Below are 22,562 nucleotides of genomic sequence, written 5' to 3' on the forward strand. Positions count from 1 at the left end.
GCGAATACGAGACGTGCTTTCGGAGTCGTGCCAGCGCTGATTCATTGCGGAAGATTAACAACCGATGCCGCGGTGGCAGACGCGACAGAAATGGCATGCTCTCTGTTACCAGGAGATCGGGTTATTGCGCGATTATGACGGCGACGACGGCGACGACGAATTTTATCCCGACGATTAACCGTGACACAACGTTGCACGTCTTTGACGTTATAATTGGCGCGGATGATAGTATACAGCTCTCGTGCCGGGGCGAAAACTTGTCGACGATTGCCGATAATGTCTTGAATGAGAACTAATGTACGTACGATGCAATAAGAGGTAATTCACTTGCGGTTAAGTGTGTTACTGGATCGACCCTATCTCATCTCTACTTTACGTTTGCTCGGCGCGCGTTGTAACGCTCTTGCTCTAATTCGGGATACGTCATCAGGGTTTTTTTTTTCAGTGAAGCAGTAAAAGCGAAACGAGCGAGAGAGAACGCGGATGCTGTACATTATAAAAGAATGACGCAAAGCAAATTTTGAAGCAATAATGTTACAATGACTTTTGTATAAAATGCACAGAGATATGTACATTTTTTATTCAAAAATAAGTTTTTATATACTTTTTTACAAACCAATAATCATACCACCATCGCAGCTTGAGTAAAGAGCGACAGCGACGAACGCGTGCTAATCGGTAAGAGTTGTGAAAGAAAATTGTTTCCTGCTACACTCCCTCTTTCTTACCAAAGCAAACGTTTTAGCTTCGAGCTGATTGATATTGATTCTTGATATCCTCGTTTATAGCTTCAGGACATTTTCTCACCGATGAGTAAAAGCAAGATTCTCCACTTCGCTCGCTTCAATTTGCATTCGCGTGACTCACCTCGGGTTCAACTCGCGATCTCATAATTCAATCCACGATGACGGCGTTCCGCCGGCCAATTATCATATCGCGTTCGGGCTCATTGATCGTCGTACGATGAACCTGTTAGGCCTGACGATTTCGGGGGACGGAGAGAAAGGAAGGAAGGAAGGAGTGGTGGGCAGCGAGCGCGAGCTTTTCGGCGATTGCTGTCGACTTGTGGATAGCGTTCAATCCTGACGCGGGATGGCGACCATAAATCGCCGCGGAGGACAATATTAAAATTTCTTTTTCCTTGGAAAGTGATATACGTAGGTGCTTATCGCCTCGCGAGACGCGAGGGATATCCATCGCATTAATCACGCGCGTGTTCCTTCTATTAGCAAGAAAAGTAAATAAAACCGTGTGTCCTCTGAAGACAACAAAAAATATTCCCGCTTCTTTTGTATTTTCTCTTCTCCCATCTACTCCCTCGCTATCTTTCGCTCTCTGACTATCTCTTATCTCTTCCTCGCATGATTCCCATATATAATTTCTTAATGATAGATTGCAAGAAATCAGGACACGCGTATATAATAAAGACTCTCTTCCTAATCCTCTGCACACTCCATGTGATGTATTTCTGATTGTCGTACTACCTAAGCCGATCGATTTTATAGTTTGCTATTATCTAAACTAAACTGAACTGATTAATTAATTATCATTTCAAGATAATTGTTATTATCGTACGCAATTTGTTGTATTACGGTATTATTCGCGTTCTCACATGATTGCTAATGATCAATAAAATCACGAAGCGATGAGACAACAGAAATATTATACAGAGCACTCCAGCGTGAGATATATTTAGCTACAGCATCGAAGCGCGAATTCATCGATGTTATCATCCCGATTTCAATTCGCGGGTAGATCGTGGAATCTATATCTGTGTCGGCTCTCTCGAAAGTACCACGCCACGGCGGAATGAAATCGTTAGAATTATCTGCGAGGCAAAATAAAGGGCGTGCGCTGCACGATCATGTCGTGCGATACTTCTCGCACTTCATTATGGTCCGCCAAAGATAAAGAGAGAGAGAAAGAGATTTCCTACGGACAGGCGGGCGGGTCGCGAGTACCAGAGATCACGGTTTCGCTGTGCAATCGTGCCGCCACTACCGCCGCCGTTCACTGTGATCGCACGGTCGGTCAGATCGCTAAAAATAATCACGCTCTCCGAGGAACGGTCGGACACGTTAGGAGATCGGCGGCTGCTGGCCGCCCAGCAGTCTACACGATCGCCGGGGCATACCGGGCCAATACACCGGGCAATTAATCTGCTTTGCGCGCGGCTCGCGAGCCTGATTTAATCCGCCGAACGCGATTTCGGAGCCGAACGCCCGTTTCGCTGTTCGTGTGCCATGGCGCTCTCTCTCTCTCTCTCTCTCTCTCTCTCTCTCTCTCTCTCTCTCTCTCTCTCTCTCTCTCTCTCTCTCTCTCTCTCTCTCTCTCTCTCTCTCTCTCTCTCTCTCTCTCTCTCTCTCTCTCTCTCTCTCTCTCTCTCTCTCTCTCTCTCTCTCTCTCTCTCTCTCTCTCACACACACACACACACATGGAATTAAATTAATGCCGATTAATTATTAATCCTCCGAGATCTAACTATTAGTATTGATGATACGGGTATTAAAGGTTAGATAAATTTAAACGATCGGGAACGCTTTACAATTGTTATTTTTTAAATGTCACTGATGAAAATGAATGAACGATGCTGTGTAAATCGATAAATTATTGCACGTGTTTATTGAGTCTCATTTTATCTTCTGATTAATAAATTAATTTACTTTTTCTGTATACTGGTTCTCGGATTGATATTTTTACTTTGTTATAAAAAATACTATCACATACGTTAGTATGATATTGTAAAGATCAAATTGATTACCAATATACTCTAAAAAGTTTTGAAATGCAACTAGGTTAAAATAAGAGCATGATTACTATGCATGAAATTTGTTTCAGACAGTAGTATTGATTTTCACATTCCAATACAACCAAGCAGCCTTAACTTCTAAAAAAAACTCCATGCTAAAATTTCTATCAAATTTTTAGTAAAATTTTAATGAAATCAAACTTTTTTTTAAATGGTGAAAATGCTAAATGAAATTCACACAAATGTATACAAAATTTTTTATCATCAATCCGTTTTCCTAATTTCCCTATAAAATATTTCCGTGATTATAATTAGCACGAAATTTCCACACGCCCGTACACTAAGGATTAACTCAAAATTCATTCAAAGAGTTTGCCTAAACTGTTGTTTAGGCACGAATTAATATGCCAAAAGCGTGTGCAACGGTTATGTGCTGGCTCATATAATGCATTAATTTAATATAAATCCTCGCATCAGATCGTGCGATAGAGTGTCTCCGATTGCACAGATACCCACGTGAATCCATAAATCAAACAGATCTCGAAATCGATTTCCGCGTAATAACGTTTTAGCAAAAGATCACGATTTAAATCATCGATCAATTAATTTAATAATTGTATGACGCAGGAGATAATGACAACGGTAACAATAATAACTGCGACGAAATGATTATTGTAATCGACAATGTGTATATCGTATTGTTGATTACGATTCAACTACAAACCGATTTCAAACAGCATTATCCACTTAAATTATGACAACTGATACGAAACGCGATCAGATCTATTTTTCACATAAATGTTTGCCTCCCGAAAATACATGCCTGACCTCGTTTGATGTTAATAAAAATTGATTTATTTCTGTACACATATTTATAATATTTCTTCGCATCGGTCAGCATAAACACTCTTCTAAATTGTTCTATGATATCATGATTTATTTTATTTATTTGGATTTTATTAATACAGTGCTGTATATCTATATTTCTAGTATAGTCCTAATGTAATATCCCGATTCTTCTATTTTAATTTAATGTGTATCTTAAAAATATTTCCTCACTTTTTTAAGATAAATTTTTAATCACAATTATTTTTCACTGAATTGTTTTTACGTAATATATATTTCTGTTATCCATTAATAATATGTATGTTTTTAATTAAAAAATTCCTGTACTTTATTGTACATAATAATTACATTTAATATCAATCTTTTTCGTATCCACATTGCAGTCACTACTTCCGCTGTTGTGATGCGCGATAAGATTGCGTGTGTGCGCCGATCGATCGCTCACCGATCCACACAACTCTCGAGCGGTTCGAACGATCTTCGGTAGATCTCTCGGCGTGTTTATGCTCGGCGTTGGATCGGCGACCGCCCAGCAGTCTACCCAGTCGCCCCGCGCGCCGGCACGGTGTATACACACACCACACGTGTGGTCCCCCACCAGAGAGAGGGAAACGCGACGGTGTCCGGCCGTCCCACCTCGCGCGCCTTCACCTGCGGGCCCACCGGCGTATGCGTGCCGGACTGCGTGCGAGCGTCCAGAGAGAGTATATAGAGTGTGTACCTGTGGGTTCTCTCCCTTCCCTCTCCTCCTCTCTCTCTCACACACACACACACACACACACACACACACACACTCTCTCTCTCTCTCTCTCTCTCTCTCTCTCTATCTATCTATCTCTCTCTCTCCGTGTATGGACACAGGGCCGTACGTGCTCTGGATACGTACGTGCCGATTTCCTCCCTCCCCCCGCCTGCGGACCCAGAATGGCATAGCCGAGTGCACCTCATCCCGCTGACTGGCTCGCATGATGCGACCCAATCTGATGTGTCCGTTTGGCTCCCGAGCTCTACTATTCCCGTTAATGTTAAGTCGCTGAATGTACCTCCTCGCCGTTACGTCCCCTTTTCTCGCTCGTAAAATTTAGAATATATTTCTAAACGAGAATACAATAGCCAGAGGCTAATCGGTGAGAAAATTTTTAATGCATAAGATCAAAGTGCTAATAGACATCAAATCTGGATTTATTGGAAAAAATGTTTTCAAGTTCCGAATAAAATGGAGAGACACGGTCGAGACAAAAATTCATACAAATTATAGACGATTTATACGTTATCTAGAATGTCTAGATAGTAGATACTCTAGATGCATTATTTCTTTGCCTTGCAGCAACGTTATTTCGAAGAAACAGATTCCTTCGATGTAAATTCGACGACACGATTTACAAATATCGCACACGCTCATCTTAAATAAAAGCCACTTTATCCCGTTTAGCTTATAACCGTGACGACCGTCTCGTACGTGGATATTTTTCCGATATCGGATCGTCCGATATCATCTGTCAGAATATGCACAGGAATAGCAGCGGTGTTTTTCGAGATGGACGGCGTGTTCGATTCTCGAAGCTAGCCGATGCGGATCAAGATGCGATCCTCTTTTTAAATCGGCCGAAAGTGTCACGATGACGACGACGATGACGACAACGATACACGCGCCATTATCGAGATACTCTCAGCTATTTACCCGAAGCACCGTTGCACCGTACGGCGTGCAGGCCGTACGACGTGCTCGCCGTCCTACATACGGACCGCGTGTCGAACGCGACGATAATTGGCATCAATTAATATCGATAGTAATTCGCCGCCGGGGCCGTAGAATCTGCGCGGCCGCGCATCAACTCGCATCAAGCGATCGGCGAGTCGATCGAGGTCCGACGGCGAACCAGTAGTTAAGGTCAGAGAGACACGTGTTCCGCGAGATTTTACGACGTATCGACGCGTTCGCATAACGCCGTATCAAGTACCCTATTACGAAAATAGACACGACGCGACATGAACAATCACGATCGTGATCTGATGTGTTGAGACTAACGAAATGATACGATAAAAGGAATCATATTATTAATAGAATTACGTCAATATCGCGGCCGTTTCTTTCAAAGCTATTAGAGATACGCGATAAATTTAAAAAATGTGACAATTATTACTGAATCAAGACTCGAGTTACTCATTTCTAATCATATAAAAATGAATTATAGTTATTAGTACAAAGATTTTAGTAAATCATATTTCTAAAATATATAATGTAGTCGTATCATAAATGTTAGATGACTTAACAGATGCATTAACAGAAATTTAGCTTGAATTTCAACCATTACCATTGCAGCAAGGCTGAAAATCTCTGGCACCACATGGGATTATAAAAAAACAAAACAAAACATTGTCACGTATTCTCATAAGTTCGCGATCGCGAAAGTTCAGCTTAAAATTTTCGCGGGATTCGAGCGACGGTAGCTCAGCTGGCAGAATTTTGTGCAAGAGTTCTTACCACGGTACTAGGGACGGAATTCGTTCAAAGTTTAATTCAAATCGGTCGACGGTGTTCTACGAAACTGGCGCGTTTGCGGACGATAGAGCGTGAACGTAGACGGTGAGCTCTGGTCGAAAGTGCGAAAGCGGTCACGAAGAATGGTAGGAAATGACGCACACATAGCCGGTAATTTGTTTCCGGAAACTCGGAATATCAGCCTGATTGCCTGGTCGGCACGCGCGTTTCATTTTACGCATTACGAGGACACGCAAAGGCGACAGTTTTGAGGGATCGCTCGGTTTGTACGGCCAACGAGCTTGCAACGCTTCTCTAAGCGATGAAAAATGGGGTCGCCAAGAACTGCAAATATACGACGTATGTACAGATGATATTTAATTTCGTCTAGCAATTACGTCTGCAAAAGCGATATAATAAGTTTAGAACCATCATGTATGTTGATTTTTGCGATAAAAAAAATTTTTATTTTGAAAGGATTCTTTTTAGCAAAAATACTGCAAAAATACCACGATATGACAAAGCTACATTTTTAGAGCAGTATTTCCATTAATAAGAAATCATGTAAATCAGGATAAAACAGAATTTATCTCGAGTATTCGAAATATTCAGCTGGCTTTGTAGATTGTAAAATAAAACATAAAATAAAACGTTTGCCATATATAAAATAATAAAGCGCTATGATAATTGATCAGTTACGTTCCAAGAAACACATAACGCATATCAAGTGCACTCATTTTCAGACACATTGTGGCGTGCATTAACAAAATTGTGCCGCGTTCAGCTCGGCGAGACTAAGTTTGCATCCAAGTGGTATGCTTAATTCGCAACATAATGCACATGCTAATTCATTTACGTGAGCTCCCGCCTAACTCGGAATCCCTTATGGCGACTTTGTATTTTGCAGCTACTCGGCAAAATGGCAGGAAGCGATCTCACGGTTACAAAAGAAAACGCGCAAAGAGCACGAACGGCGGAGCAGCGATATACGTGGATAAGCATGCACTTCTTCTGAACGAACCTACCCAGAAACATAGTTTCGATATAATGCAAATTGTATGGCTACGGATTACCAGACAGATTTACCCTACAGTTTTCTGTCAAGACATCGTAATCCGTTCGTGATCGACGCGGGTTCGCTCTGCTTAAGCACTTTAAAAAAATGTTCACATTTTTATGAAAAAGCGAGATGATGATTACCAGCAATCACATGCGAACTCTCTTACGAGTCACTACGTAAGAATGCTTTATCGCAACCCTGTACGTTACCGTAATGGATAGCGTGGGATAGCTAATCAAGATTGCATTCGTGTATAAGTATATTGAACGTGGTTGACACATGCGGTGTACGTATACAGTTATTCGCGACCAGAAAAATTGCAGAAAGTGCTCGTATAATAGCCGTATAATAGAAGAAGGTATAGATTGACCCTTGGTCCACTAAAGTGGGTGGAAAAGTATAAAGATAAAAGGAAAGAAAACATCAAAGTACAAAGATAAAAGGAAAAAAACGATCGGAAAGATGGAACAGAGAGAAGAGAGGAGCAATGTAGGCTATCGCGATATTCTCGATGCTCTCCTTCGATTCTCTTTATGTCTCCTTCTCTGGTTCGTTTTACGCCGCTTGGGTATAAACTAACAGAATGTAAGAACGAGTTTCCGATTAAGGCCTTATAATTGACGTCTCCAAGCCTTCTTCCTCTTCCCTTGGTTTAATCACCGCCAACTGGAGAAGGAACTCTCGAGGACCCGCTCTTACAGATCACGGATCAACGAACCGTCACCGAACATCATAGAGTCTCATATTTTATGTTCTGCGTGTCTCCCGATACTATACTGGGGTTTTTCTTCCTTCTGCAATCGCTCATTGCTTGAGAATATATTACTTTGCATATATGTTATTTTCATCTTAAACAAAAACTGTGTATGTGATAAATGATGAAAGGTTAACTTATATAATACTTTATGTGATAAATTCTTTCAGCATCACGGATTCAACAGAAAATTATCTGACATAATCTGGATATAAATGTATCATAAAAGTCACATGAAATTTTCGTTGGGATATTTTAATAATTTGGTGGCATAACGCACTGTGTATATTACTAATATAAGTGTAGAGATTCTAATTAATGTACGCTCTACTGTACAACGTAACTTTACTTACTATACTGTAACTTCTTAATAGTTACTCTGAAATTTCGGAAACGCATCGCGATCCCGATCGACACTAACGACTGCGTTACTAATTAACCCTTTCTTGAAAAAAAAAAATCGCACCGCGTGTCAATACGGTCTATCGCTTCGCCGCGACTCACTCGTAATTAGTGCGCCGGCTAATTAGCGCGTTGCACAATTACGAGGCGCCGTTCACCGGGGAGGGCATGTATCCCTCTCGGAAAAAAGAGCCCGAGCTAATTATTTCATCACGACAATTCGGCGAGATTGTTAAGTTTATTAAGATTGGGGGAGCGCCGTCGAAGATCCGATTACCCTCCGCCGCACTTGCACGTGATAAATCTACTTAACGAAGTACACGGAGCAGGAAAGTATACGCGGATACCGTGCAGGGCTGAAACTCTCATGTAGCCTTGATCGAATATGACTTGTGCATTTTCAAGGAAATCTGTATCTACTTTTCTCTTGTCATTATCGCTGCAATTATTATTATATTAATTTCGTCAAGATAATCAGTATAAAAGGAAATTTTTTTTAGGGTTGCCTTTCTGCGGAGCTTCGAGAGACGCGGGACCTCAAACAACAATCCCCTAAACACACGAGCCGTGCCAGCCCTGTATCTGCTTTTCGACGTCCCCTCTTATATCCTGTCACGATCTTCGGAAAACGATAATGGGATAAGTCGCGAAAACTTTCGATCCGCCGTCGAGATGGATGTAATACACGCGCGCGGAGCAGGTAGGCGCTAAGCAAACGAGCGCAACAGTTATGAACTCCTGAGGACGAGCGATGGAGACGAGGACGACGAAGACGAACGATGGAAACGTTAACGACACGACGGTGGATAATACCAGCTGGTAGTTTCCGAGGACGTCAAAGGACCCCCGTGCACGTTTTCTCACCGGAATTCGCTTATCTTCGCCGAAACTTGGATAAGCGATCGGTCCTGAGGCGTTGTTCCGGCGGCAGTTACGCTGGACTGATTAAAACGGCGTTTGTGAAAATCGATATGTCGCGATAATCACGAGACGTCGTTTCACAACACCGTCCCTAACTGTCATGTACTTCGTCTTAATGCCTAAGATCTATGTTTATGGTTCTGTATTTCTCCTGGAAATTAGCCATGCCGATGCGGTACGGATTAACAAATGAGTCCCGGAAATTAATTCGCGATGTTACATTCGTAATTGCGAATTCAACTAAAAAATTCAGAGGAAAATGGCTTTGAGATAGTTCTGAAGATCAGTGCTCGCGGAATTTTTTAGGTTTCACGCGAACAACTGAAATAAGTTTCGTTTATCGCTTGAACTTCGTGTCAATCGATTTCTTCCCAGACTATTATGGCCGATATTCATATAGTCAGGTCTTATATTTAAGATCGTCTTAAGTTTATCTTTAGATGCTGAACGATCTTTAGATGCTCGTTTCATTGGCTACGGAGTATCTAAAGATAAACTTAAGACAATCTTATATATAAAATCTTATATATATAAGATCTATGAATACCTATATGAATGTCTATATATGTATTATTTGCCTATCGATATTCTATATATAATTCACATCGTAAAACTTATTTCCGTTTGTTGTGATATTATTTTACACTAGTCGAAGCGAGATATAGTATGCTAAAGTGGTAACGTCTATTACAGAGATTGTAAAACTATCTGTATTGCATTTGCATTACGAATTTAGGTCGATAGCGTGTCCATAAATAAAAGTTAACTTGTGTTGAGGTAAATTGCAATAAAATAAAATAAAGCTGGATTATTTGTATTAATTACTGGTGTTATTTGCAACGATAGCATGATATAATTTTCATTTAAATAAAATAACATGGTATACTTTTAAAGTTTTTTTTTCTATATTTTGCGATATTATATCAACAAAAGCATTTTTTCATTTTTTCCAAAATGTTTTCAGTAAAGATTTGATAGCTAAATTATTTTAAATTAAAGATTAGGTGAAATAATTTGAATGCAAATACACTATATAAATCATCGAGAATTACCACAGGAATGATGTTAGCAATTTAATCATGCATTATTGCGTGCACCGGTATTACGCAATTATTTAACTAGTTGCACAAATTGTTGGTTAATGGTTTGCCTCTTGCGTAATTGTAATAATCAAGGATTTCTGAAAGAATAATTATTTGCCAGCTTGCTCTCCTAGCTTTTGTTACCCGACTTTTTATTAAAATTCTAGGGCAAGTATCGATCAGATCGAATTATTGTAATGAACATGAAATGCTTCCAATATATTTTCTATGATATTTATGATTACTACTGTCTTTATGCAAGTTTCGTATCGATTACGTCAATAACTGTTTTATCAAGAGCTAATCTATTAAAGATTAAAACGTTAAAAATGAAAAGCTATTTCTGTTAAGAAATAATTGATAAGTGCAAATGTGCTAAAGAATATATCTATCATCGCGTGAGGGGGTATATATATATATATATATATATATCGAATCATTAAAATAAAAAATCCTACAAAAATTTCAATGAATTTTTCTTTAACAAAATTCATTGAAGACTGTACAATAAGACTGATATATAATTAATTTACAATTCGTACGAAAAGCTCTTTATTTGGATTCAGTTTCTCACTAGTGAATAAATCATTGATTTGAAACAGATTAGTACTTATTTGTCAAAACAGAAATAAAATAGCAATCAACAGAAATAGAGAAATAGGAACGAGTGCCAGACTAGAGTCAAGCTCAACAGGGTCTTCTTTCCCCGCTAATTTTTCCAAGCCCGTTCCCTTGGCAGTGGTTTCGCTAGATAGTAGATAGGCCGATTAAGTATACTAACGTTTTTTCAAGTAATCTCTTCTAACCGTGTAACATCCAACAGTTTCCAGCAAGTCATCCAACAGGCGAAAAAAAAACAATCTCAAATTGGTCGAGAAAGTCAGCGCAAATGTCTCGGACACCTTGTATATAGAGTAGTACTAGCTACGCGAAGTGGCCGCTTAACTATCACGTGTCATTAATGCCTCTTATTCCGTTAACGTTAGAGATCGAGCGCGTGCGCCTCGCTCGCCCGCTCGCTCGTTCCGACCTGTCTGTCGTCGTCGCGATTACGCGCCACTTGTTAACTGTTAAGGACAGGTGGAACCGACGCGCGCGCTCACGATTACCGCTTACGTTCCGTCACGACACACGAAGTTCAAGATAAGAAGAAAATTTGCAAGCCTGCGACACCGATCCCGTCATCCTCCAATGCCCGCGCGGAATTTGTCGTACCGCCGGCGCCGGCGGCTTTCTACTTTTCCGCGCCGAGCGTTTAAGGTAAATCAAATCAGATCGTTCCTTACTCGTGTCTCAATTGCACCGGCGATTTCTACAAGACGTTGAAATTTTCAACGTTCAATGTGGAAAAGAACCTTTTGCGAACTAATCCATTTTCATCTCGATCCTTTAGCCGCAGCAATGTAAAGCGTGCTTATTCACACAGTTTAAGAAAATTTGTTAAATTCGAATTATATTAATTTGATATTTGTACAGAATATGAAAAAGTATTTCAGACATTATAACGGTGATGTTTATAATTAATCAAAAATCACATTTTAAAAACTTTAAACAAAATATCCATTCTTAATTTCTAGTTGCTGAAAATTATCTTTAATTAAGAATCCTAATGAAATAACTTTAGGTAATAATATAAGCAAAATACATGTGCAAATATAAGCTGAAATACATGTGCACGATTAAATTTCCTCTCGGTGTCATTTACAGAGATCTCATGGAGCGTGTCTGTCGGAGAGGGAACATGACCCTGTTCCATCATTCGTCACGTTCGGCGCGATAGATCGACCGCGGAAGGTCGTCAAGCGGAGTCAAGCGGTAGAGTCATCCGGCAGCGATCCATGCAGCCACCAAAATGAGGTGGGAGCCAATGGTCTCGAGATCGCGCGGAGAGGTGGAAGCGCATTGAACCGACGCCGGCAGCAAATTGGACCACCTTCAAAAATTCACCGCTCGTTAAGCACCGACGCGAGACGCGAGCGACGTAACGCGACGCGATGATTGGCGAGGGCGATGTCGCGCATCGCTAATCGGCGATTACGAAGCGTCCGCACGCGAGGGAAACGCTAGGATGCGGTATATGTATCTCGGCGGGCGGCGCACGAGAGATTCGGTACGAGGCGACGCGACGCGGATTCGCGGACTTACGTGGCGGGTTAAATATAAGCGCGACGCACGGCGTCCCGACGTTCGCGCCTCTCTTCTACGTAGGCGTCGTAGGTAGTCACAACGAGATAATCCGAATGCTTGGACACTCCGTGGAAGATTACGCTGTCCTTGAAATTCGCGGAAGTGCGAAAAAAGATATTTGTTGTGTAATTTAAAACGACTCTTCGTTGCTGCTCTCGTGAAGCTGCCTTTGTAACAACATTACGATCTTCCCGAGATTAGACATGAATTTTGTAAAACGATTTCATATTATTGGATACTATATAATGTAAACGTCAGGTTATCAAAGTATCATGATTGAAGATATTCGAAGATGTATGTTATAAATTCATATATGATCTCAATCTTTAATATCTCAATCTTGCTTGCTGTAAATTTCCAATGATTCCGATGTTGAATATATATGTGAGAATTGATTTAAAACACGGATACCTCGTACCACCAAAAGAAATTAAACCGTATTACAGCAATACCGCGAAGGTTATAAATTTATTTTGACCTAATAAAAATGACATTTGAGACTTTGAGAGTCGAATAAATAAATTTTGCTAAATTTCCGTAGAATTTTTTTGTAAGAGTTTATGCTTTTAATTAACAATTAAAACATGTTCCCTAAATTAATAATAGTTAGTACTGAATTTAAACGTAAAATGTGCCTGCACATCCGTGCTATATTACGCGCGAATTAAAATATTCACGTGCGTTTACATAAGTTAGCTGCCATATAGCCGAGCTGTCGCTGCAAAAGGGAAATATGTACACGCGCCTGTTGGAGCATCCCTCTCCATATTAACAATATTGCCGCGCTATATCCCGAAATTGATCGAGAATTCTACATCGGCGACGCGTTTCAACTAAAAAAACTATCAGGCAGAGTATATCGAGCTCGATCGTGCCCTCGAGTCATCACAAATCGATCAGAGCGGTAGCTCTGCGACGAACAATTATCGGGAACAAGTGAGATATCACGCGATATGCTCCTGTTTATTCGGACTCGAACGCCCTTAGGGATGTTAAATTCTTTCACGTGCTAAAATATGCAACGGATTTATTGGCGTATTTTACAGATCGATATTCGCTGTCGAAAATCGAGCTAATAATTCGTGCTTCTGTATTTCGAAACTAAGTAGGTAATTAAAGCCCTTAATTATGATTTTAAAGCGAAATTTGAAATTAATCGAGTTTAAGAGACCGACTTTGTTAGCCTATTACAGTCAAACACATTTTTTCATTATAAGCATAAAATATGCAAGTCTTTATCTCTTTACATTAAAGAAAAATATTAAAAATTTTCAACAAGAAGTACGTAGCACGATACGATAAAAAGTTTTGCATAAATTAAATACACACATTCGTCAATTTATGTTCACAAGCATAGTATAATGCGCGGTAAATTTATTTCTAGCAATTTCATCTCTTATCTTTTAAGAGAAGATGTCTGGTTAAATTAATGTTGTAATAAAAAACTTAAATCGAAGAGAGGTAAAAAAGTGCAACAAGTGCCACAATAAAAGAGTTCAGAGAAACTTATTTCTCTCTAAACAATATTCAGTCATTTGTGAAGAAAGTATACGAGACATTCTGTTTTATATTCATTTCGTCATAAATATTTTAATAAATTCTCCATATACGCACTATTAATTATTATCAGCTGCAGTTTGGAGCAAAATGGTACTTTTGCTTTTTTTTACGTCGAACTTTCGAACATTTTCTATCAGCACGCATCCGATCGACTAATCAGGGATTATAGATCGCATAATTTTTAGGACTCACCGTAATCCGGTCGAACGACAGCTTGGACGACTTGTTCGTTCTTCTTGTTTCGGATCACCGGCTCGCCGAGGATCGTGAAGTTTCTGGGTCCCACGCGATTCACAAACACTAGATACACTTTGCCCCTTTTAATATTGGCTCGCACCACACCACTCAGATTATCGCGCTGTTGCTGCTGCTGCTGCTGCTGTTGCTGCTTGTTGCCCTTGTTGCCGGCCTCGTGGCTGTTGCACACGGTCGACTTGCCAGGCACCAATTTGTCGCGGAAATGCAGCCGCACGCTGTCGTTCTTCTGCAGCGGCTGAAAGCCCGGCTGGCTCTTGTATACCTGCTTCACCTCGAAGGTCACCGCGTAGTTCAGGCCGGGCTTCCTCCGCGAGGACATGCTGCGAGCCTTACCCTCGAACACGGTGGGCGCCAGGTAGGCCCGATTGCCCACGTCGACATCGGGACACCAATTCTGACCGCGGCAGCCCCGGTCCTTGTTTCTGCAACGGCGCCGCTGCTCGCGCGGCGAGTCCGCCCTGGTGCGATTCTTTGGTCTCTGCTTCGTCGATCTGGCGATCCGCGGCCGCTGCATCGACGACTCCGCCGGTGTCGACACGACCATCGCCGGGGGATACGCAAGGGGTGCCTGCGTCGAGGAGTGACGGGGCGCGCGAGTCAGACCGGAATCGTTTATCTCCGGGTGAAAGGCGCCGCGTAATCCGCGCGTCTCCGGCGTCTCGACGGCGGGGAGGGTGTCCTTCGCGAGGTCCTCCGGTCGGTCCTCGGGATCCGGCGCGATCCGCCGAGTTCCAGGATCCACCTCGGGCGACGTCGCGCCACGTGTCGTGAAGTAATACGAGATCTGTCGCGTGTCGCTCTCCGACGATCGTTCCCCATCTCTGAAGGGGTCCTCTTCGAGACTCACCAAGCTCAAATCGAGGTCGCGACGAACGGGATGAATTTCGGACGACGAGGGTCCCGACGGGTGTGCCTGAATTCCTCCTCGCGACTCGCGGTATCCCGTAACTTCGGCCTCGTCCACCACGCTTATCGACAGCGGACGATAATGCCTCGCCTCGGTGATGCTTGTCGTCGCCCGGGACGTTTTCCCGAGGGTGTCCCGAATGGCGGGGGGTGCTGCCGCGAGCGCGAGTGCGCCCCACCAGCCGCTTAAGAACCCGGCCAAAAGCAGAGGCGCCCACATTATCCAACCTGATTAGCTGATGTGATCGGGGGTGAGGTCGACACCTCGGTCACCCCGACTCCGCACAGTGGCACGCGCTTCTCGCCCCCCTCCTCCTCCTCCTCCTCCTCCTCCTCCTCCTCCTCCTCCTCCTCCTCGAGCCTCGGGGAGCGTGCCCCCTTTGCGCCGATGCAAGTACTCTCGCGAGTCCTATATGTTAACCGAGTTCCCGTTCCCCGTATCTTCCTCGTTGTTTCCCCCCTCGCGATTAGTCACCCGCGGTGACTCGATTCACGGTGTCTCGTCCCGCTCGCCAAATGGCTGGAATCCGGTTGTCGTCGGGTTCCTCTTCCGGATTCGGATTCCCTCACGAGGTGTTGTACCACCGGTAGCGGAACGTCGGGGTTTCTTCCATATTCCTCTTCATCCTACGCGACACTGTTCTCCTCATCCTCAAGGTTGGCGGGAGCAGCCGTGGCGAGCCGCACCATGCGGCCGCTTCTCTCTCCTTATCCTCGCGTCTTCCACTCTCTCCACGGGAAGATGTCGTATTATCGCAGATGATCCCGTCCGGCGGCTGCGACGATCGCGGACGCGACAACCAGCATGGATCTCTCATAGGTCGTGATCATTATGACGCGCGATCGGCACGATCATCCTGCTCCGACTTGAATCGGGGCCTCGTCGATCGTTTACGTCGCGAGCCCCGACTTCTTTCACGATCTCCGATATCTTGACAGTCGACGAACCGGAGTGACGAGTAGTCCTCTCTCTAGTCCACGTGCTCGCTCGCGTTCGCAGGCAGACGGAACTGATCGACCTCGCAGCAGGGAACACCCGCGACCGTCCGATCCGTCAGCGACATCGAGTCGTGCGGAATTCCGCGATCGTCTCGTCAACCCCTCGCGTGAGACTCAGTGTCGCGTTCCGAGGCGGGAAAAGTGAGAAAGAGAGAGAGAGAAAGAGAGAGGGAGAGAGGGAGCGGGACACGGTGGCCAAAACGAAAGATTCTCACAACGGAGGCAAAAACGGGAATACGAAAACGGCAACAGCGGTGGCGACGACGACGACGACGACGACGACGACGACGACGACGACGACGACGACGATGAAGAGAGTGTTGGCTTCCTCTCTGATCAGCCGAGACACTATTTAAATATACCCACGAGACGACCGCTCCTCTCTCGACTGTACGGCCACCCGCACGCTCGCTCGCGCACTACACTCCTCGGCCCGACGCTTTACCACTCTTGCGCACGTACGATACCGTTTTTCGGCACGGGGGCCACCCTTGCCGGATCCGCGTGACAACGAAGAGGGAGGAGGTTGACGAGGGAAAGAGACGAGTACGAGTAATTAGGAACCGTTGCCACTCGCGCGCTATCACGCTCTCCCCGTGCTCCGTTTTCGCAAATTTTTTTTTCTCTCTTTCTCTTTCTCTCTCTCTTCCCCCCCTGATCTTTTCTCTCTTCTTTTTCCGTCTATCTCCCTCTCTCTCTCGCGCGCGCGCGCGAGAAACCGCTTCCTCACGCGCGGAGATGGTCGCGCGCCGCGGCCTCCGTGCAGGATCGTCGACGACGGGTGATCGGGTCGCGTGTGCTGTCGCACGCGGCATACACACACGAGGGCGCCTCGCGTGTCACGCGTGTCCGCGAGAGACCGGAGGAAGGGAGAGAGAACGTCGGTGGCCCCGCGTCGGGCGCGCGCGACGGTTCAAATTAGACTGAGCGGCCCGCTCGCGCAGACCGAGGCCGGCCACAGCGCCAGCGGCGCCTGGCGGACGCCGGTCGAGGCTTGCGCGCGCACCGCGGCCCGCGCGCGAGTGAGACGGAGCGACGCGGCGGACGGAGCGACGACGGGACCTTTAAGAACCTGTATAACAACGACCTAACAACCGAAGGAACCGCACGCGTGATCCTCCCGTGGTCCGTCTCTCGCGCTCTCTTTCTCTCTTTCTCTCTTTCTCTCTCTCTCCGTCTCTCTCCCCCGTGAGTTCCTTCGCCATCTCTCTGTCCCTCGCGCTACATCTTTTCTCTCTCTCGCTCTTGCGTTCGCCGTCTTCCCCGAGATAGAGAGAGAGAGAGAGAGAGAGAGAGAGAGAGAGAGAGAGAGAGAGAGAGGCGACGCTCTTTATCTCTCGCATTCGGTCGTACTCCTTACTTGTGTGTACGGCTGTTCGTCATCTTTTAAATTGTGTTCGGAGATGCTCTCTTCTTCTTCATCTTCCTCCTCCTCCTCCTCGTTCTCTTCTTTTCTCGGGTTCTTCTCCCTCTTTTCTTCTTTTACGTCGTCTTCATCTTCTCGCCGTCTTCTTCCTCCGCGCCGCGCGCCGGGACGCCCGCCGTTCCTCTTCGCTCGCGCGAGCTGGCGAACGTCATCGGACTACCGAAAATAAAGTCTTCCTCCGCTTTCCCGTCCTCTCTCGTCTCTCGCTCCCTCTCTTTCACGCCACTTCCGAGTCGAATATATACGCGCGCGAGCGAAGGGGCTTTATAAGTGCGAGGCGCGCGCGAGAGGGACGCGAAAAGGAGCGCCTCACCAAAAGGAACTCTAGCCTCTCCTTCTCCGTCTCCCTCTCGCTCCCGCTCGTTTCCACTGCTCTTTCTGCCCCGCCGTCTGTCTCGAGAACTGCCAATCAAACGGTCCTCCATGAGAGTCGGCCTCTTAAACGGATAGTTTTTCACGCTCGCCGCGTGACAGATTAATCCCGGGCTAAATGGCGACACTTAAGCGCGCCCCGCGCGCCGTAATTAACGCCGCAGCGACGCGCTCGTCTACTTTTTGCACTTTCCCGCGCGCGCGCGCGCGCGCGCGGAAACCCGCGCTCTCGGACCCTACCGAATTCAAACGATCCGTCCTGCGGCGATGATATTATCCCGCGACCCGTCAACGCGTAGTTATTTGGATACATTCTTAGGTCAATTGGAAAGACTACGTTGATTTTTCGTTTCTCATCAGATTTCCTTGGCGATACTTCATTAAATTCTTAACTTGGAGAGCCTTTTAATTAAAACGCCCTCACGTTGCCCCTATTTAAACGAAAGCGATTTAATTATATTCCGCACAGCCAGGTATGCAGAAACGCAATGAGATTTTACATCGTACGCTTAAGTCGTGTAGCGGCCTTGTTTCGGGAATAATGATTTCGCGAAACATTTTTGAGCTCGAAGGGGGGAGGGTCCGCGTTTTTCTTTTATATACGTACAGATAACGCACACGATTATTGACATTTCAATTTATTTCGTTTGTACGGAGATATCTGGAACAGTAGCAGATTTGTCTAGTCGATAGTATTAGCATTATAGGATACAGTTAAAAGGTAGCTGCCACACAGAGTCGTAATATTTTTTCGACTAATAAAATACATACGATATACGATATAATTGGGCATCATTGATGTAAAAGTCAAATGGGTACGGATAACAAATGAACGCACGTGATTTATGTCGGGTAGATTTAGTTTTATGTCCGATATTTATTTTTCATCGTGCGAATTTCTTGTATTTGCTCCGACAAGATTAATATCGTTCTTTCCAATCCTACACTAAAAAAAAATATTTAGATCCAAGAAAATATTTATTTAGATAGTACCAATGACTTATTTACTTAATATAATCACATATTTATTTAGAATTAGATATCTTTACTTAAATTAAGTAAAAATTTTATTACATTTTATTACATTTAATTTTATTACATTTAATATAAAAACAAATAGTTATATAAAATTAGTAACAGAAAAAATAAATATTTTATAATTAAATAAAAAAATATTTATATTATATTATTAATATTATATTACTTGCTGTATTATTTTATTTAAAAAATATGTAATATGCAGTAAAAATTTATTTATATAATATATATTTCATGTGTATTTATAATATATATCAATACTCTCCATTAAAAAAATTTAAAGATAAAAATATTTTAAAATATGTTTTAACGCATCTTCCATATATATTACGTTATATTTATTATTTAACTGAATGTTGCTCTCTTTGTAAATAATAATGTCACTGCACTATATAATTTATATATAGCAACGTTCGTATAAAACGTTTTTGTACAACATTAATTGATGTTTTTATGCAATATTAATAGAAATATTAATAAATGTTGAGAAAACATTACACGATATTGTGGCGTTATCTCTATCCGATGAATATCTAAAAATGTCAACTGAATACCTATGCCTACTATTAAGTATATATAGTATCATATCCGACTTTTTTCTGTCACTTTGCGGTCTACGATAATACCTTGAGCGATTCTTCCGCTTTCGAATCGACGCGTACAGATCCGATTATTATAAACCGGAATGTTTGCGCGGATGATAGTTAAAGTGCGTTTGATATATCCGCGCACGTGCGAGTCGGTCGAAATCGTAATCGAAATTCCCGGTATTGTCCCGCGAAGCGCGAAGCATCCGCGATCGCTGGCCGATCGATCGACAAGGCGCAATGCGACCAAGGCTCACGGTCGATCGGCGACGCTTTGCCGAATATCGAATTACTCGCGGACATAGCCCAAGAGCAGCCAACTATACGCGAATACATGCGATCATTCTACCGATTGGATTCGACGATGCATCGACTTTGGGATGGCCCATTGTCCCGCGTGCGACCTTCTGTAATCACTATGTCCGCTTTAGCGTGGGAGCTTTTGTCCTATTGTCACGACCACATTGCGTTTCTACCGCGAAGCTTTTCAATCTCGATCAATGTTGAAAGAGCGTATTAAATGCTGGTCCATCGATACTTTATCATTAATATGTACATTTTTATTTATATTATATATAAGGAAAGGTATATTAGAAACTCGATACTTGAATATCTCCCTTGATTTCGAGGATAAATTATTTCGCAAAAAATTTGGATAGTTTTAAAAGAATAACGGAAATTTAGAAATAAAATATGTTTTGTTGAAAATTCTATCGATTAATATTTAAAAAAGTTATATACCTTTTATATGTTTCAAGTTATTCAAACGTTAATTAAATTATTTATTTCAAATGTGCCTCGTTAATTACGGCTAATAGAAAATATTCTAACTCTTTATTCGACAACCGATAATTCGCAAAGTGATATTTTTCAATACGTGAAAAAAAAATACACGCGCGGAAGATAAGCGGAGCGAGATTTGAGGTAAGAATTCGAGGCGCACATCTTACAGATAATCCGCAAAGTAGATCTTTATCGTAAGTACCAGTTGCACGTTTACAATCAATAAGTTCAATAGAGATTTCTTTGATCGGGCAAGTTCCTGCGATGTAGCGAAGAAGGGCGTGAGTTTTGACGGGATAAAGCCGGTTCCGTTTTGCGCGAATACGCCCGACCGTCTGTCCTGTGCAACTCTTGGCGGTCGAAACGAACTTTACGTAGCAGTTTATGACAATTGTTATACGTATTTTCTCGAATCTTTGAAATGGTGAGTGACCCAATTTGTAAACTCGTATCTCTTTTCTTTACGTGCTTCTCGTTATGAAACAAACAGAATTAGAATTCTCGAAATAGCTGTGGAACATCGGAAAAATGAGATAATTAGTATTGGCTTTTAGAAATTATCTCATCCTTCAAAAGTTCTGTGTACATGTTTCGAAGAATTAAAGGTTCTGAATTTTCTTAAAATAGCCATATCTAATCAACAGCCATATCTAATCAAATTAAAAAAAATTGTATTTCTTCCACTAAGCGTTAAGTAATTTCGACAAATCAAGCTTCGAAAATGATACAATCAAATGTATCAAATAATTTGAATTGTATTTTAACAAAACTTTGGATAATGACGACTCGGTTAGGAATATATTTGATACTTGAACTTAAACAATAAATTAGGAGCATGTTGCGGTTAAACCAGGGAAACAGCAATTCAAAGTTCCATCGACAACATATGTAGTTAATGTGTTCGCATTTTGACTCTGCGTTGTAGGTACTAAATCGTCAAAACAATAATGTGACAGATATAGAAAATATAGAAAAAGAACACACTATCTATAATTTTGGATATCTATCTCAAAAGTATAAGACTGATTGAATCCCGGGAAATCCATAAGACTAATGACCATTTCTACCAATGTAGAGTAACTTTAATCTCTAGAGTAAGTAAAGTTAATCTAGTTTAACTTACTTCTTATCTTTTTCTAGTTTTAAGGCTTAGGAAAAGGTGAAAAGAGAGTTAAACTAAGATTAAAGTTAATCTATATTGGTAGAAATGAACATAAGAGAGAGCATTGTGTGCCACTCCTCGAAGCATCCTGTGTGCAAAATGATCAGCGATACTGCGCTCCCTTAGAAATATACCTTCGCTTATAACGTGAAAATGCGACTGCGACGGGGGGAAGGAGGGGTTCTTTCACTAACAGCAACGGCGAACGAATGACACATCGGGCGAACGTGTCCCGGCACAGAGATTCGATTCTACTCGAGGACATTTCGTGAAACACGAAAGGCGAACAAGGAAGAGCACGTTTTCCGTTGACTTGTTCTAAAAGTATCGGGAAGATGCATGGGGATACGTAAGATATACCTTTCTCCTCTCTCGAGATTCTCCTCGCGGGTGAAACGAATAAAAATGGTATGATGCATGTTCGGAGCCCCGTAAGTGTCTCCATTGAGAAAGGGAGATGTCCTCGGGAGCGCGAGTAGTGAAAGACGAGCTTTTACGTATTTTTTACTGACGAACGATGTATCTCCCGTTCATTCACACTGCAAATGAGAACATTATTTCGAATAACAATAATTCTGTTTCCTTTCATTTTGAGAGACGAATCCTTGAAGTCGAAGAAATGAAATAAAACATCCTGGAAATAAAGATCTTCAAAAAGGAAGAATGCCAATTTAGATAAACTTCTTTAATAAACGTGTCTAGTACCACGGAAAACTTTCAATGTTAAATTTCTTTAACTTTGATGAAATGAAGGGAACGAAAGACGTATTGCTATTAAAACAACATTTTTAAAACAATCTTTGACATACAATTCATGCTATCTCAGACTGTAATTAGATAGCAAATTTACTTTTCGTTCAGATTGAGTAAATTTTACTTTCTCGATCTTATTTCGCGTTTAATTGCCAACTTATTCAATATTGAATATTAGCACGTCAAATATAACGGCATTCGCGGAAATATTTCTGAAAAAAATTGATTTTAAATT

The 22,562-nt window shown here is 42.6% G+C and overlaps 1 protein-coding gene and 1 long non-coding RNA gene across 3 annotated transcripts in view; one reads left to right on the forward strand and one right to left on the reverse strand.

The window, feature by feature from the left end:
- Positions 1–10,530, forward strand: part of LOC139767631 (uncharacterized) — a 289,471-nt gene extending 278,941 nt beyond the window's left edge. The window contains exon 8 of the long non-coding RNA XR_011717189.1: positions 8,794–10,530. This is a non-coding gene — a long non-coding RNA (uncharacterized lncRNA). The remainder of the gene's footprint in view (positions 1–8,793) is intronic.
- Positions 1–15,506, reverse strand: part of Vn (membrane-bound neuregulin protein vein) — a 326,537-nt gene extending 311,031 nt beyond the window's left edge. For both annotated transcript variants that reach the window (XR_011717187.1, XM_071697083.1), the window contains exon 1: positions 14,236–15,506. Coding sequence is in view for 1 of the 2 variants with exons in the window: in XM_071697083.1 (XP_071553184.1) it covers positions 14,236–15,427 (1,192 nt within the window). In the remaining variant the exon portion in view is untranslated. The remainder of the gene's footprint in view (positions 1–14,235) is intronic.
- Between the last annotated feature and the right edge of the window lie 7,056 nt (positions 15,507–22,562).

Source organism: Temnothorax nylanderi, unplaced genomic scaffold (genome assembly GCF_030848795.1).
Source record: "Temnothorax nylanderi isolate EJ_2023f unplaced genomic scaffold, tnyl_v1.0 TNYL_tig0011_pilon, whole genome shotgun sequence".
Classification (NCBI taxonomy): Eukaryota; Metazoa; Arthropoda; class Insecta; order Hymenoptera; family Formicidae; genus Temnothorax; species Temnothorax nylanderi.